At 45.3% G+C, this 14,132-nt stretch overlaps 1 protein-coding gene across 3 annotated transcripts in view; it reads right to left on the bottom strand.

Annotated features, from left to right (window-relative positions):
- Positions 1 to 524: 524 nt before the first annotated feature.
- XPNPEP1 (X-prolyl aminopeptidase 1) overlaps positions 525 to 14,132 on the bottom strand; it is a 58,305-nt gene continuing 44,697 nt past the window's right edge. For all 3 annotated transcript variants that reach the window (XM_032281561.1, XM_032281562.1, XM_032281563.1), the window contains 9 exons: positions 13,498 to 13,556; positions 13,288 to 13,365; positions 11,028 to 11,099; positions 9,184 to 9,244; positions 7,645 to 7,714; positions 6,595 to 6,768; positions 5,830 to 5,906; positions 4,575 to 4,673; positions 525 to 1,067 (listed from right to left, as the gene is read on the bottom strand). In XM_032281561.1, the coding sequence (XP_032137452.1) occupies positions 939 to 1,067; positions 4,575 to 4,673; positions 5,830 to 5,906; positions 6,595 to 6,768; positions 7,645 to 7,714; positions 9,184 to 9,244; positions 11,028 to 11,099; positions 13,288 to 13,365; positions 13,498 to 13,556 (819 nt within the window). In that variant the 3' untranslated portion in view covers positions 525 to 938. The remainder of the gene's footprint in view (positions 1,068 to 4,574; positions 4,674 to 5,829; positions 5,907 to 6,594; positions 6,769 to 7,644; positions 7,715 to 9,183; positions 9,245 to 11,027; positions 11,100 to 13,287; positions 13,366 to 13,497; positions 13,557 to 14,132) is intronic.

Below are 14,132 nucleotides of genomic sequence, written 5' to 3' on the forward strand. Positions count from 1 at the left end.
TATCCTAGCCAAGGGACGAGAAAGTCTATTTGCCCATCCCCAAACATGATGGTTTGAGATCTCAGGGACATTAACTCTCCAACCCTTGGAGCCTGCCTGCCGCACATATACAAGTCAAAAGAAATCCTGCAGAATGGGAGTCGTGGGCACTTGTCACAGAATGCTATCTACAAGTAACAGAACAATGAGAGCTGTGGCCATGTAGGTAAGACACTTGAAGCATCTACTATAGGGTGGGTTATGGAAAACTGACTTTTGACCTAATTTGTATTGTTTTTTGCATAGCAATGACACATTTTAAAATCAGGAAAAAAAACTGAGATAAAAATACCAAAATATTAGGTTTTTCTAGAGAAAAGAAAAAGCTTACAACTAAGCCCCCAAATGTGCAGGGAAGCCAGGGGTCTCTTCTCAAGGAGCGTGTTCCACCTAGGAAATGTCTGCCACAGAGCCAGCAGCCCTGGAGATCAGCTCACCTGACGTGACTAGAGACAGCACCAAGAAAGAAGACAGCTAAGACAAACCACAGTTTTGACATTTTTATTCACTGATCATAAATATAGTCTCATGAGCATTAAGGTGATCATGAATGATGTACTAGCACCTGGATCGTGACCGTCATGGAGCACTCACTGTTTCCCCATCACTGGCCAGAGAAGGCAGGGCATCTCCCTTTCATCAACTGTTCAACTTTGGAGGGACCTTCCTTCTGGTGCAGCAATTTTATTCTTGGCTCGTTCTCAACAATTAAAAAATCATAAAAGACTGAGTGTTTGCAAGAAAATATCAAAGAGGATAAGAAGATTCTCTGTTCTTCTTAAAGTCTAAAGTAAAAAGGGGAGGTAGGGAAGGAGGAGAGGAAAGGGGAAAGATGTCAGGGATCCGCCACGTTTCTTCCTTTCCCCAGAGCATTTTGCAAAAACAAAACCAGAGAGGTATTAATGCTGTTTGGAGATAGGTTGCGTCTCTCTGATGAGCCACTCAAGAGCTTCCTGGCGGCCCTGTTTCTGCAGTTCCTTCCCAATCACGTCCCTGCAGGTCAGGTGGTAATTGTTGAGCCAGTCACACTGCAGGGGAGAGAAGGACAGACACGGTATTCACCACCACATCTTTAACAACTAGTTACGCAGGTCAACAGCAAGGGCCCCCGTGTGCTAAGATCACAAGCTGAGAGTAAAGGTGCACAGCATCCTTTCTCCTTCCTCACAGACAAGTGTTTTCCTTGTGTTCTGTTTCCCTGGAAATACCCAGGACCAGACTTCATGGCTTCTGGTGAAAAGCCTCCCAGAACAGTTTACTGTTACAGACGGCAGTATCTAAGCCAGTAGCTCCTGCTTCTACCTGTATGGCTTCACTCCCTTACACCTGAGCCATCCTGGGGAGGTGGTTAAGTGGGGGGAATAGCCCCTGGACTCTGTGAGAGCTCCTACTAAAAGAGACACCCAAAGCTGTCCTGCCAACACACTGAGCTACATATCCTATATCCACCGAAAAAGCTGAATAAAAAACTAGGATTAGCCAAGCCCATGAGTGTCTTTCGAGTGTTGCTGCCTAGACGATCCCAAAACCTGTGGTGGTTAAAGACTGTGGTGCAGCAGAGTGGGGCTGGGAGTAAGCTTAGTTTTCAGACTCTCAACTCAACATGCCACAACAGCAGGAGACAAAAAAAAGAGTGAAAGGAAGAACCTGCTGGCAGGACTGGGTGCTCGGGCAGGGGCTGACCCGCTAGACATGATGGCAAAAGCTCCAAGGCAAAAAAAAGGGTGAACTCTCTCCTTTGGTAGTGTAGGGAAAGAGATGAAGTCTTCGGTGAAGCAGGTTTTACCAAGAGGACAAGCCGCTCTCATCACTGTCTACGGCGTAGCTGTCTGGAAGCTGACAAGATTGACAGTGCAATGGGTGTGGTTGTCATAAACGAGCCAAAGGCCATTTGGGAAGGCAGTAATGTTACAAAAGTACTGGTTTCAGGGACTACAATCCAGCCAGGTACCAAAGCCCAGCTGAGGGTCAGGGTGGGCACACAAGCCCATTAATTACAAGGGACTGAGGGCAGACAGTTAGGGTGGTGTTACCAACTGGCTGTGACCCAGCCAAGGTTCCAATCCCTGTGAGAAGAGCCTACTAGCCCCTTCTGTGAGTTAGGGAAGTGATGAGGGCAGAGGAGGATGTCAAAAGCAGGCAAACTGCTACGTGTCCACAGCAAGCCCAGCAGGGCTACAAAACAGCCTACAGTCCAAAGCAGCTCAACAGTAACGTGACAGCAGCATCCTGATGTACGCCTGGGGCCACAGCCAAACACCCAAGGCCCTTCTGGTTGGGAGCAGGGAGAGAAAAGTGGGAGCGTGGACTGCCTTGGCGGGGCCTGAGCAGCATCACGAGGCCTGATAGTCTACAGCTGGCCATATTCATATCCGAACAAGGTCCTTTGCTGCCATCTGGTGATAAGTGACGAGAATGCAGACCAAAACCAAAAACTCCCTAAAGTGACTCCAAAAGACAGGCTACATAGTAAAGAGCAAATGACCAGACATTTTAAAAGCCCAATGGACAGAACCTTGTTGTGGAGTATTACTGTGTCTTCAGACATAATGAAGTCCCAGACTTAAGTGGAATATACAGGAAAGGGATCTTTTTCTAATAAGGTAATAATACTTTTAAATAACGTAACTAGAGAAGAAATGATACTGTTCTGTGCTTGGTATGTTAAATACTGCCATCTACAGTTATTTGTGGAAACTTGTTTATGATCCCTAGGGTAAAAAGATGTTATCCGCCCTACAATGAGTAACTGGTCAAAAGAATGGTTCAATGATTTGGGCATGGAAGGCGCAGCAATGAACCACTGGGTAACACAGCTCCCTGGTCTATGTCCAATGTCATGGGGGTAGGCTGAATCACAAGTTAACGAAATTCTTTCTCCTTCAAGGAAAAATGGCCTCGCTTAACCTTCCTTATACACTACTTCCCTGGATAAAGTGGAATGTCATATGGGAGAAATGCCTCCTGATGGGTAGACTTTATGTGGACCGGAAGGACTGCATGACCTAAAATTAGTTGGCAGGAAGCTATAGCCTTGGACTTCCAAGAGTACAAAATGACTTATTACTGGAAAGCCCCTTGCTAAGTCCCTGGAAGCTGTGCCCAAGGGCCATTACAAGAGATACTGGTTCCTATGGGGCAGACGGATTCTAAACAGGATGTTCTCATTTCCTCTCACCTAAGGCAACACTTACAGGGGCTGGAGAAGAGCCCCTGGACACTGGAAGGACACTTCCTGCTGAAGAAACACGCCTGACACTGTGCTGTTTCCTTTTCCGTATCCATCCACAAGCTGTATAACCCACCCAGTATCAGCAGGACCCATTTGGGTCCTGTGAGTGGGAATGTTTAGCTGAACCAAGAGCACTGATGATTAAGCAGAAGCACTCTAGCACAAGGGAAAGCTAAGCAGGAAGTGGATAGCCTTTTTCGTCAACCAGCTGTGAGCTGGAACAGGCAGGAGAGGCTTCTAGCTAGGAGAATCCCGTTCCACAGCTCCCACAGAAGTGAAGGTCCTTGACCCCGAGAGACCCTTTCCTTTATAGTGCCAAGAACGAGGCCCAAGTGGGCGCCAGTGAGGAAACGTTCCTGCCTTGAGAGGCACTCAAAGGCCAGTGGCTGCCTCAGATAACAAAATCTTATTCCTAGAATAACCCTCCGTGCTTACCCTGCCTTCGGCTCCCATCAGTCATTTGCTTTTTGTTGGAACTTCTGACCCCTCCCTTGCTCTGGAATTTGTGTCCTCCTGGCTTCCAGCTTCCTGGTTTGGGAACTGTTTGTCAGTCTAGTGCTAATAGTTCCTACCCCATTTTTGACCCTCGTTTCTGCTCTGATCTTAATCATCTGTGCGATTCTTCAGGCCTTACTTAAAGTCCCCAGGACCGCCATCTCACCTGGCCTTACCAGTCCAGGATCTGAAGGAGTTAAGGCCCATAACCCTCTGAGCTGGGCAGGTAAGCACTGTTGTGCCCCAGGCTTTGTCAAGGGTTTCACAGCCCCAGAGTGACCACAGAAGTAACCGAGAAGGGCTGGTACTATCTTTCTCCTCGTCCGTGTAAAAACGGAACATATGATAATAGATTTTGCTTTTCATTTCCTTAATGTTTCATCTAACACCAGAAAACAATCTGGTATATGCAGTGGCCAAGAGGCCTCAGCATCCATCTGGCTTTCTGTAGGGAACACACATAGGCTCCTATTTGCTAAACACGCCTCAGTGCACTATGGAGGAATAGTGCAGCCAAACAATGGCATACGAGTTCCACCCACAAAACCCTGCAGCCCCAGCATGGCTGCGAGGAGCAGGACGATCCCCTCCTGGAGGCCCAACAAATACAGGAAAAGCTCAAGAGTCCTCAGAAAACCTAGGGCTTTCAGACTCAACTGGTCTAGACTTCTAAGTTTAAAAATTACAAAGTGAGAATGGATTAGAGAATTCAGGATTTGAATTTAGGATTAGAGAATGGATTAGAACTATTTAGGGTAGTCCTCACCTCCCCTAGTAACATGCCTGCCCCACAAGACTTCCCCATTACCTCTTTGTCTGTAAGAGAATCGACATCTATCATTTTGGTCTGAATTGGAACCAAAGTGAGAGGTTCAAAGGTCAGGCTTCCCCGGTTATTAAAATTATACTGTGGGAGAAAGAAGAAAACAGACGCTTTTACTCCTCTTTACCATGCCGAAGCACCATGAGGTCATTCCACCAGCATGCCACCCTTCAGCGCCGGGGTAACTAGGAGCCAAGAAGTGGTTGGCCGGTCACCACTTTTCACAGACATACTGGGAGCACGATGCCACTTTCCAAGAGCTCCTCCACTGGGCAAACAGCCTGTGCCATCAGGAAACGCCAAACATGGGTGCTGAGGGGCTCCCAGCAGCAGGTCCACAAGGCTAATGTCTACTGTGATAGGAAGCAGGGGCAGGGCATGGGGGTGTCTGGGCTCAGGGGCAGCTCTGGTTTTGTTTCTCCAGGTTGCAGGGGTGTAAATCCTCAAAATCATTTTTTTTAACAGTCAACTGTGTGGCCTGCCTTGACCCAACCAGGCCCTTCAGGCGATAACATATCAATCCACTGGAGCACACATGAACATGTCGGGTTTCTGTTCATGGCAGCTTTTGGGAATGAGACGGGAGGTCACTTAATGGTGACTTCCATGCCAAAGCAGAGAGCAGATCCCCGCGGTCAATCTCCTTGCAGACATAAGAAGCTACTTCCCTTCAACTGTTCATTTCCACCAATGGAGGAGGCACAAACAGCTCTTTTAGGTAAAGCCTAGAGCCTAAAACCCTGCAACCCTGGTAACACTGATGGGGGAGAGGTGAAATACCTGTCTTGTATTGCCTTTGAGGCTGACCCATGGTATAACTCAGGGTTCCTCAACTTTACCTAATAAAACTCACCTGGAGAGTGTGATAAAATTACAGCTTCCAGGCCCCTCGCCCTAAAGATTCTAGGGTCTGGGAGGGGCCTGGAAATTGGCGCCTTGAATAGGCACCCCCAGCAGAGGAGAGACTTCACGACAACAGGCCACCTATAGTAAACTCAGAGCCCCAAATCATGTGAAGCAGGTATTAGCCTGAGGGTCCATGAATTCCAGTTCTAGATCCCAGTTCATTAAGGATTTTCTTTCTGGCTTTGCAGGGAAGGAGTGTGGTTTCCAGGAAAGTCCCTGATATCTGGAGAAGGCTCCATTTTGACCCCAGAATGGCATACTCGTGGCTCCAAAGACATTAAGTCTTCATCTTCCCACATTAAGAAACAGGAAATTTTTTTAAATAAATACTCACCTTGGTCTTCACAGGAACCACAAGGACAACATTCTCAATGCGAATTCCAAAAGATCCATCTTCATAATACCCGGGCTCTAAAACAAACCAAATCCCAAAAATGAGAAGCAGCCCATGATGAAGATGTTCACAGAGAGAAGCTTTTATTCCTGGGAGGACTGCCCTAACTCCAAAGGAGAACAAACAGGTGAAGGGCCCCCTCTATCTGGTGTAAGAGTCCAGAGATGCCACCTTCTCTCATATGGCCACTTTTTTATGGGCACTTAAGGTACAGAAAGCTAGACTCAGAAGTCCCTGCAGACTGGCTACAGGGCAAGGAGTACAGTAACAGTAGACCCACTAAATAAATCATGGCTCACATCCATAAGACACAATAAAGAAGGCATTAAAATATATTTACAAAGACTTGGCAATGACCTGGGAAAAGGCAATACATCAAGTAAGAAAGCAAAACATAGACAAGATGCCCCGTATGACCTCAATGATTTTTTTTAAAAAAATGATATCTACACATCTGAAAGACCAAAAGCTAATACAGCAAAACATTATGTTCCCTGAGTGGTGAGACTGCAAATGATTTTCATTTTCTTTTTACATGGTTCCCATCTCATTTTTTCTAAAATGAACATGTTCTATAATCAGAAAAGTTTGTTGTTGTTAGGAGGGGAAAATTATTGCCAATTTACTTTAATTAAAAAATAAAAATAAATAGCTTTCAAAAAAGCTCAAGGATCCATGCATGCTCTCTATGTGAGGGATACTTACCATCAGTGACAATCATGCCTGCCTCCAATGGCTCGTCAGAGAATGTTTTGTAACTGATGCCACAAGGACCCTCATGGACGTTCAAAAAAGACCCAACACCATGTCCAGTCCCATGCAAGTAATCTAGGCCTGAATCCCATAAAGCTGAACGGGCGAAGGAGTCAAGAAGGTGACCTGAAAGATATAAAGAGCCACTTAATGATATCTGTACAGCGCTTTAGAGATTAGATTTATTACGTTTGGCTCCAGAATGTGAAACAGAAAACAACAGGTAAGTTACTGGAGGGTTCAGATTTCAGCACAATACAAGGAAGGACTTTCCAACAATCAGAACTCCTGAAGAACCATCAGAGCTCAGTCTAAAGCTAGGTTATCATCCATCCAGAATGCTGGTGGGGGTGGGGGGGGGTAGGCACCTACAGCACATAGATGACATGGATGTTCCCTTCCCAGCTCTGTGACCCTAAGGTTTCAGAATTACAAAGAATTGACTCTAACCAGACTGCAAGCAGGCAGGCAGGCATGACAGATGAGGTAACTGAGGCCCAGGGAGATGAGTGCATGTCCGATCTACCCAGAAACAAGGAGGTCAAGTTTTGCCAATGCCCAGTCCAGTGCTCCACCAGGCCTCAAGCCAAGTAGTACATATCTAAAGTCAGGGTCTCAGTAAAATAAATCATAAGGATCCTGAAAGGAAGCACTGGCCCAGCACTAAAGGGTAGACAGGAGGCTGCACCAACTCCCACTCTGGCCCTGAGACCTACATGTCTGGTTTGTCATCTCCTGGGAGCCACCCACATGTGTCATCCAATACCGTAAGTGGTCAGAAGAAAGGTGCACAGGGGGTATTGGGTCCAATCCTAACCCCGGCTCCCTGAGGCCTCTGGACTCAGTCAGTGGTTCTGGAGACTCACCCCATGCAGCACCTGGCTGGGCCCGAGAGGGGTTGGGGACCTCACAGTGAGGGAAAGACATGTTCTTTCACTCATAGATATATTTGATTCTCAAACAAGAAAAACAGCCTCCCATGTAACAGAATGCACCACTTACCTTTGGTTCCAGTCGGGAAAATGGCTGCACTCACAGCTATGTGGCCCTTGAGGACATACGTGAAGCATTCCTGCCAAAGAAAACCCAGAGGCATGTTGCAGAATGCGGACAGATGTCTAATCCTGTAGTTTTCTGGTAATTCAGAAAATTCTGTCTGCTAAAGTTTTTAGCACTATCACAGAGAAAATGCAAGTAAAAAGAAAAAAATCTTGTGGAAAAAAAGCCTGGCCATGGAACTAACGTGCCAGAAAATCTTGAAAATCAATTTATTAAAAAAGCACCGTCAGAGAGATGACCCCACAAGACTTTATAATGAACACTCTGAAATATTCCGTCATGTGAGCCTTAGAAAGAATGGAAAAGTAATAAAAAGCACTGATGACTATAGCTCACATTTACTGAGTTCTCTGTGCGACGCACTATTCTATGCACGGTATATTTGATCCCACGCTTCACGATGGAGGCACTACCATTATCCTCGCTTCACAGAGAGATTCAGTAGCATGCCCAGATCACACAGTGCCTACGTGGCAGCATCTGGCCTTGGGGCCAGGCAGTCTTGCTTGGCTCCCTACCACCATACTATCTTCAGGGGTTATCCCTGCTGACTGGACAAGAAAAGTGCACTCAGAAGCTTAGTGGCTTGCCAGTAAGTGCAGAGTCAGGACTAAAACTCCGTGCTGCTCATCCTGGTTGAGCCTTTTGCACAGCACAAAAAGAGTCATGCCAAAAGAATCCTGGATACAGGTACAAACTCATCTAAGGCACTGGTACTTACAAACCAACAAGACAAGGGACCAAGACAATGAAATCTGCCCCACTACATTGCACAAAACGCTTTTCCTTGGATAATCTTCCTGAAGGAACTCCCTTGGATAATCAGATTCACTCAGGGACTCCATCAGTATTTGCTGAGCAGTGACTGTGATCCAGGAACTTGCTGGGCTCATGGGGATTCACAAGCAGCCCAGAAGGTGGTTACTTTTATCCTCATTTTTATGGATGGTGACTTCGCTCAAGGTCACAGAGCAAGTAAATGGCAGAGGAGCTCTGAAGCCAGGTCTCCAGAGCCTGGTAAACATCTCTCTGCCTCTCAGCTGTTTCCCCTTTCCATGCCAATCATACCAGAAACTTCAGAAAGTTCAGAAAGTTCCCAGAGAGTTAAGCCCGTAAATAAGAATTTTGAAAAGAAGGGAGTGTCCTTCAAAATCAAATCTAGACACTGCTTATAAGGCATATATTTCACTCTCTCACCCCCAGCCTCAAAGACATTTCTTGACTCAAGAGAAGCCCAAAGCTATCATATATAAACTTTCACCTGAGCTGCCCTAGCCTTAGCAGAATGCTTTAAAAATTTCTCCAAATGTCTTACTCCAATAATTAAATGAACCTCGTAAAGCAGAGAAGCCTGACTCCACAGCAATGAACAATTTTACTACCCCACATATAATTTTTACTTCTTTATACAATCCCTTTTCATAAAAGCAATGCTCTTAAGAAAGCAGAGAGGACCTCTTAAGTTTTTTGCCTACACCTTACCTTCTCGTAGGCTGTAGGGGTCCCAAAATGCATTGTCCGCGTCACATCTGTGGTGCCATCCCTTTCCAAAAGAAAGGACAAATTGGTTTCCGGTCAAAATAAGCTTTAAGTCAAATATGACACAGGCAAGCATGTGGACAAATGAGAACCCCTATACAACAATGGCAGGCATGTAAAATAGCGCAGCCATCTTTGAAAATAGTTGCAGTTCCTTAAAAGGTTAAATATAGTCACCATATGACCCAGTAATTCCACTCCTAGTTATATACTCAAGAGAATGGAAAACGCACATCCACACAAAAACTTGGACGTGGAGGTTCATAGCCACATTATTCATAATAGCTAAAAGGTGGAAACAGCTGAAATGTCCATCAACTGATGAATGGACAAAGAAAATAGGGGATTATCCACACAGTGTAATACTATTCAGTCATAAAAAGGAATGGATACATGCTGCAACATGGATGAACCTAGAAGACACTGTGCTAAACGATAGAAGCCAGATACAGAAAGCCATACATAATACAATTCCATGTCTAGGAAGTGTCCAGAATAGGCAAATCCATAGAGACAGAATGGAGAGTAGTGGTTCTCCAGGGTAGTGGAAAAGCGGGGAGTGACTGCTATTGGGTATGAGGTTTCTTTTTGCGGTAATTAAAATGTTCTAAAGTTGATTGTGCTGATGGCTGCACAACTCTGAATATACCAAAAAAAAAATTAATTAGATATTTTAAGTGGGTGAATTATATAGTACATAAATTTTACCCCAATGAAGTTATTCTAAAAAATGGAAGTGTGAATACAGGGATGGCTAGATAAAGTGGGAGTGACATCAGCCCCTGACACACGCATTCTTGGTCTGTAGCATAAGGGCTATTTCACAAGAGACACTATCACTGGGGTTATGAACAAGACAGAAGAGGGCAAAGAAAACAGGAGCACATCTCTAGTGAAAAAGGGCCAAAGCCCAACTCCTCCTGTTAGAATAGCAGGGGGTTTCCTGGACAGAGATACTAAAAATATCCAAGTACATATCTTAACACACACTAGACTATATCCCTGACATAGAAAGGATCACTTCTAGAATCCTGCTGAAATTTAGAAGTGAACGAGTTTACACCATTACCCAGCAATCCTTAGCTTTAGGCTGATATTATTAACACCTCTGTCCCAAAGCTAGGCAGGGTTACCACATAATTGGCTGAGCTAATTCAATAATTAGGTCCTCCCTTAGCCATAGTCCCAACTTCAGTGGGGAATGGGGCAGCATTAAAAGGCCTTGCTTGTGGTCTCTTAATGCAGACAGTATCTATTCTCACTCCTTCTCATGGGTTCCATATCAAGACCCATCCAAATCTTGGGTTCTTCTCTGAGAAACTCTTCCAGAGAAGATAGCTGTGAAAGCAGCAAAACATGGGGAAGGAAATTCAGAAATCTGGGGGCAGTCCTCATTTCTCATCCATCCATTCAAAATTAATCCCTTACTTCATAAGGCCCTGGGGCAGCTGCCAGTACAGGGAACCGGCAGGCAATTCATGGGCTGGGGCGGAAAACTTTCAATGGTTCTAAAAGCTTGCTTTATTTCACAGTTATTTACTTAGTATTTTTAAAGCTTCCAGCCAAGGACTGTAACATTTCTATCAAACGGTCTTTTGTGAGAACGGAGTCACAATTGGGCTATTTCAAACAGGGGTGAAGAAAAGGACAAGACACAGGAATGATTCCATTAGTGGCCAGCACGGAGTGAGATGACCAGCTGAGTGCTCTCAGCTGGAGCTCAGCTGTCCACCCTGTCAACTGCCTTAAATCACAGTTAAGTTCCATAGCAGTCCTAGTTTACTTACTTGTATTGAGCACCGGAGTCAATGAGGTACACCTCATCCAGGGACAAGGTCCTATTCGTCTCAGGGACTGGCCTAACAAAGTTAATTAAAACTTAATTATTCCACAAATGTAAACACTTAGTGAATCTGGGAGGACACACAAGAGCTCTTTGTACTATTCTTGCAACTTACATAAGCCTGAAATTATATCAAAATAAAAAGTTACCCAATAAATGAATTATTTCAACTAATATTATACTTCTACTTTTCAAAGAACCAGTCAACCTGTTTCCCAACTGAGATAAAGAGCTCGAGAGGAAAAATAACACATTTCTTTATGTCTGCCTCTGATTGTGTCTAGAACAAAACAGGTGTTCAAGAGATAATCGTCAAAGCTGAAAAAAATGAGAATCATCAGAAGCAACAGGATCTAGCAAAGTCCTGGGAACAGGGACAGGAGCAGCCTGGAGTCACTGCAGCCTCACTTGTCTCTGGGAGCCCCAGGCCCCTGCCTCAGCCTCCAGGCATCTCCTTCAGCCCCAACCTCAGCAGGTACCTCCCCGCTCCCTCCCCAGACCACTACACAGGCAGGGGTGAATGTCTAAATTCGGGAGAAAAACTAAAGGAATTTTGCTGGGGAAAGGAATGGATCATGATATTCTCTGCTGGAGCACTTTTTTCAAATAAACATGAGGTATTTTCAAAAAGTGATAGCTTTCCCCATGCCGTTTTCTAAACAGTATCACTGCACTGGGAAACGCCCAAAGGGATAAGAACTCCAAGCCTCTGCCCTGCAGCTGAAGCGAGGCTGTCCGTCATTTCCAGGTACCACCCCGTCTTCGGTAGTAAGGGCACCAGTCCACATACAAGCCGAACAACTACAAGACAACTTGTGCCTTTAGAACCTGCCTCTAAACAGGCTTCCAACCACCCGCAATGAAGAAATGCCAAAGCAGACACAAATTTCTTCCCCACTGGCATGAAATTGTTTAATGTTTTAATTATATACAAAATTTTAGGGTAGTATCCAGCCAGGAAATTCATCCTGAGTTAAACAAAAACTGAAGTCCCTCTGATATTTTTATGCTGGAACAGAGCATTAAGTGAGAGAACTGTACTGTCACATCTGTGACTGTCTCCCACACACAGCTTCAAAATCTGCCCCAAGACTAAAAACTCTAAAAGCAATTATTAAAACGGGGAAAAAATGTGTGCCCAAGTACAGCACAGAGAGACAGTGTTCTTTCACTGGCTGTGCATACAACAGATGGGGAAGCACAGAACTCAAAATACCCAACACAAAGCAAAGCGGTCTGAACCAGGCAGAGCTGAAGCTGAAGCCCAATGGCCACACCTAATAATAATTCCCACCACCTCCATAGGAAAATCTGTCAGTCCTAAACATATCAGTGCCCCTCTGTCTCACGGGACAGAAAGGCTCGGCCCTGTGGGTCCATGGGTTCTTTTGAACCCATGTGGTCTAAATACCACATAGTGCAGGCTTCAGGCTTAAGGGGACAGGAAGAGAGGGTACTGATTCTCTCTCCACCCAAAACAGGTTGCCCCACAACTTAGCGCTACGTTTTTTTGGTATGGAGCTGATGGAGCTCGCAAGATGTAGTACAAAACAGCTGCTGTTACCAGGAAGGAAAACCATGCAAAAATTACAGTCATAGGCCAGGCATGGTGGCTTATGCCTGTAATCCCAGTACTTTAGGAGGCTGAGGCAGGAGGATCGCTTGAGTCCAGGAATTCGAGACAAGCCTGGGCAACACAGCAAGATCCCCATCTCTACAAAAAATATTTAAAATTAGCCAGGCATGGTAGCACACACCTGTAGTATGAACTACTCAAGAGGCTGAGGCAGGAGGACTGCTTGAGTCTAGGAGTTCGAGGCTGCAGTAAGTCACGACGGCATCACTGCACTCCAGCCTGGGCAGCAGAGCAAGACCTTGCCTCCAAAAAATATTCAGTCCTCAAGATGCAAGGGCTTTGTATACAGTTCCTGCAGCTTGAAAAAGGAAAGAGGGACACCCATCTGACTACACTACAGAGGATGCCAGTGTCATACTCAGCTTAAGAGGAGGCTCCCAAAAGGCAGAGGCTTGGGGATTAGGAGAAAATAAAACCTTAGAGGTCTTATTTCCCTTCATTTTACAGTCTCTGTAACAGGCAGATGAAGGTGGGCATAGAGGCCTCTGGTAAAATAATGTCTCTCCCCTGCTCAGGCTCCTGTGCAGAAGCAGCAATGCCAGGCAGCATGCTCCTCTGCATGCCTTACGCATAGTGAATGATGGCGCCGTTGGGTCCTGTACTGGAAATCGTTGGAAAGCTCAGGTCCACAAAGTCGGCCTGTTGCCTACAAAAGAAAGACAGAAAGCAGAGTGGCTTAAAGGTTTTTACTGTGCTAAGAATCAGAGTTCTTCCAGCCTCATTGAGTTTGCAAGGAAATCAACACAAGGTTCCTGGGTCCCCCCAAATGAATCCTTACCTGCGAAACTCCTCAGCTTTGTCAGCAGCTGAGATCTCTGTCACACCACCTTTGGGAACCTATGAGAAAATTGCTTATAAATCATCTTGTGAGATAAATTCACGTGTGCCTCTTACAAATTAGAGGGGGTACATTAAAAGCTTACTTTTTTCTCAATTTCTTCATCCCAGCTGCCCAATCTACAGGACACATCTTCAGCAAGGGAGAACTCCCAAAGGCTCTCACCAAAGCTATCCAAAATCTAACAGCTCTATTCATTTAATTTTTCACTCTACTATTGTGCCTCAGTATTTTATCCTAAAACCTCCCAAAACAATATATCTAAGTTTAAAATTCAAAAGCATTCCCTCCTAAGAAATCATCCTAAGAAAATCATTCTAGGAAAATAAAAAGATAAATGCAAAAACATTATTGCAGGATTACTGATAACAGCAAAAAACTAAAAACAACCCAAACATTTAAAAATAGGAGGACTGGCCGGGCGCGGTGGCTCAAGCCTGTAATCCCAGCACTGTGGGAGGCCGAGGCGGGTGGATCACGAGGTCAAGAGATCGAGACCATCCTGGTCAACATGGTGAAACCCCGTCTCTACTAAAAATACAAAAAATTAGCTGGGCATGGTGATGCGTGCCTGT

Source organism: Sapajus apella, unplaced genomic scaffold (assembly GCF_009761245.1).
Source record: "Sapajus apella isolate SASKATOON/1434 unplaced genomic scaffold, GSC_monkey_1.0 scaffold13, whole genome shotgun sequence".
NCBI lineage: Eukaryota > Metazoa > Chordata > Mammalia > Primates > Cebidae > Sapajus > Sapajus apella.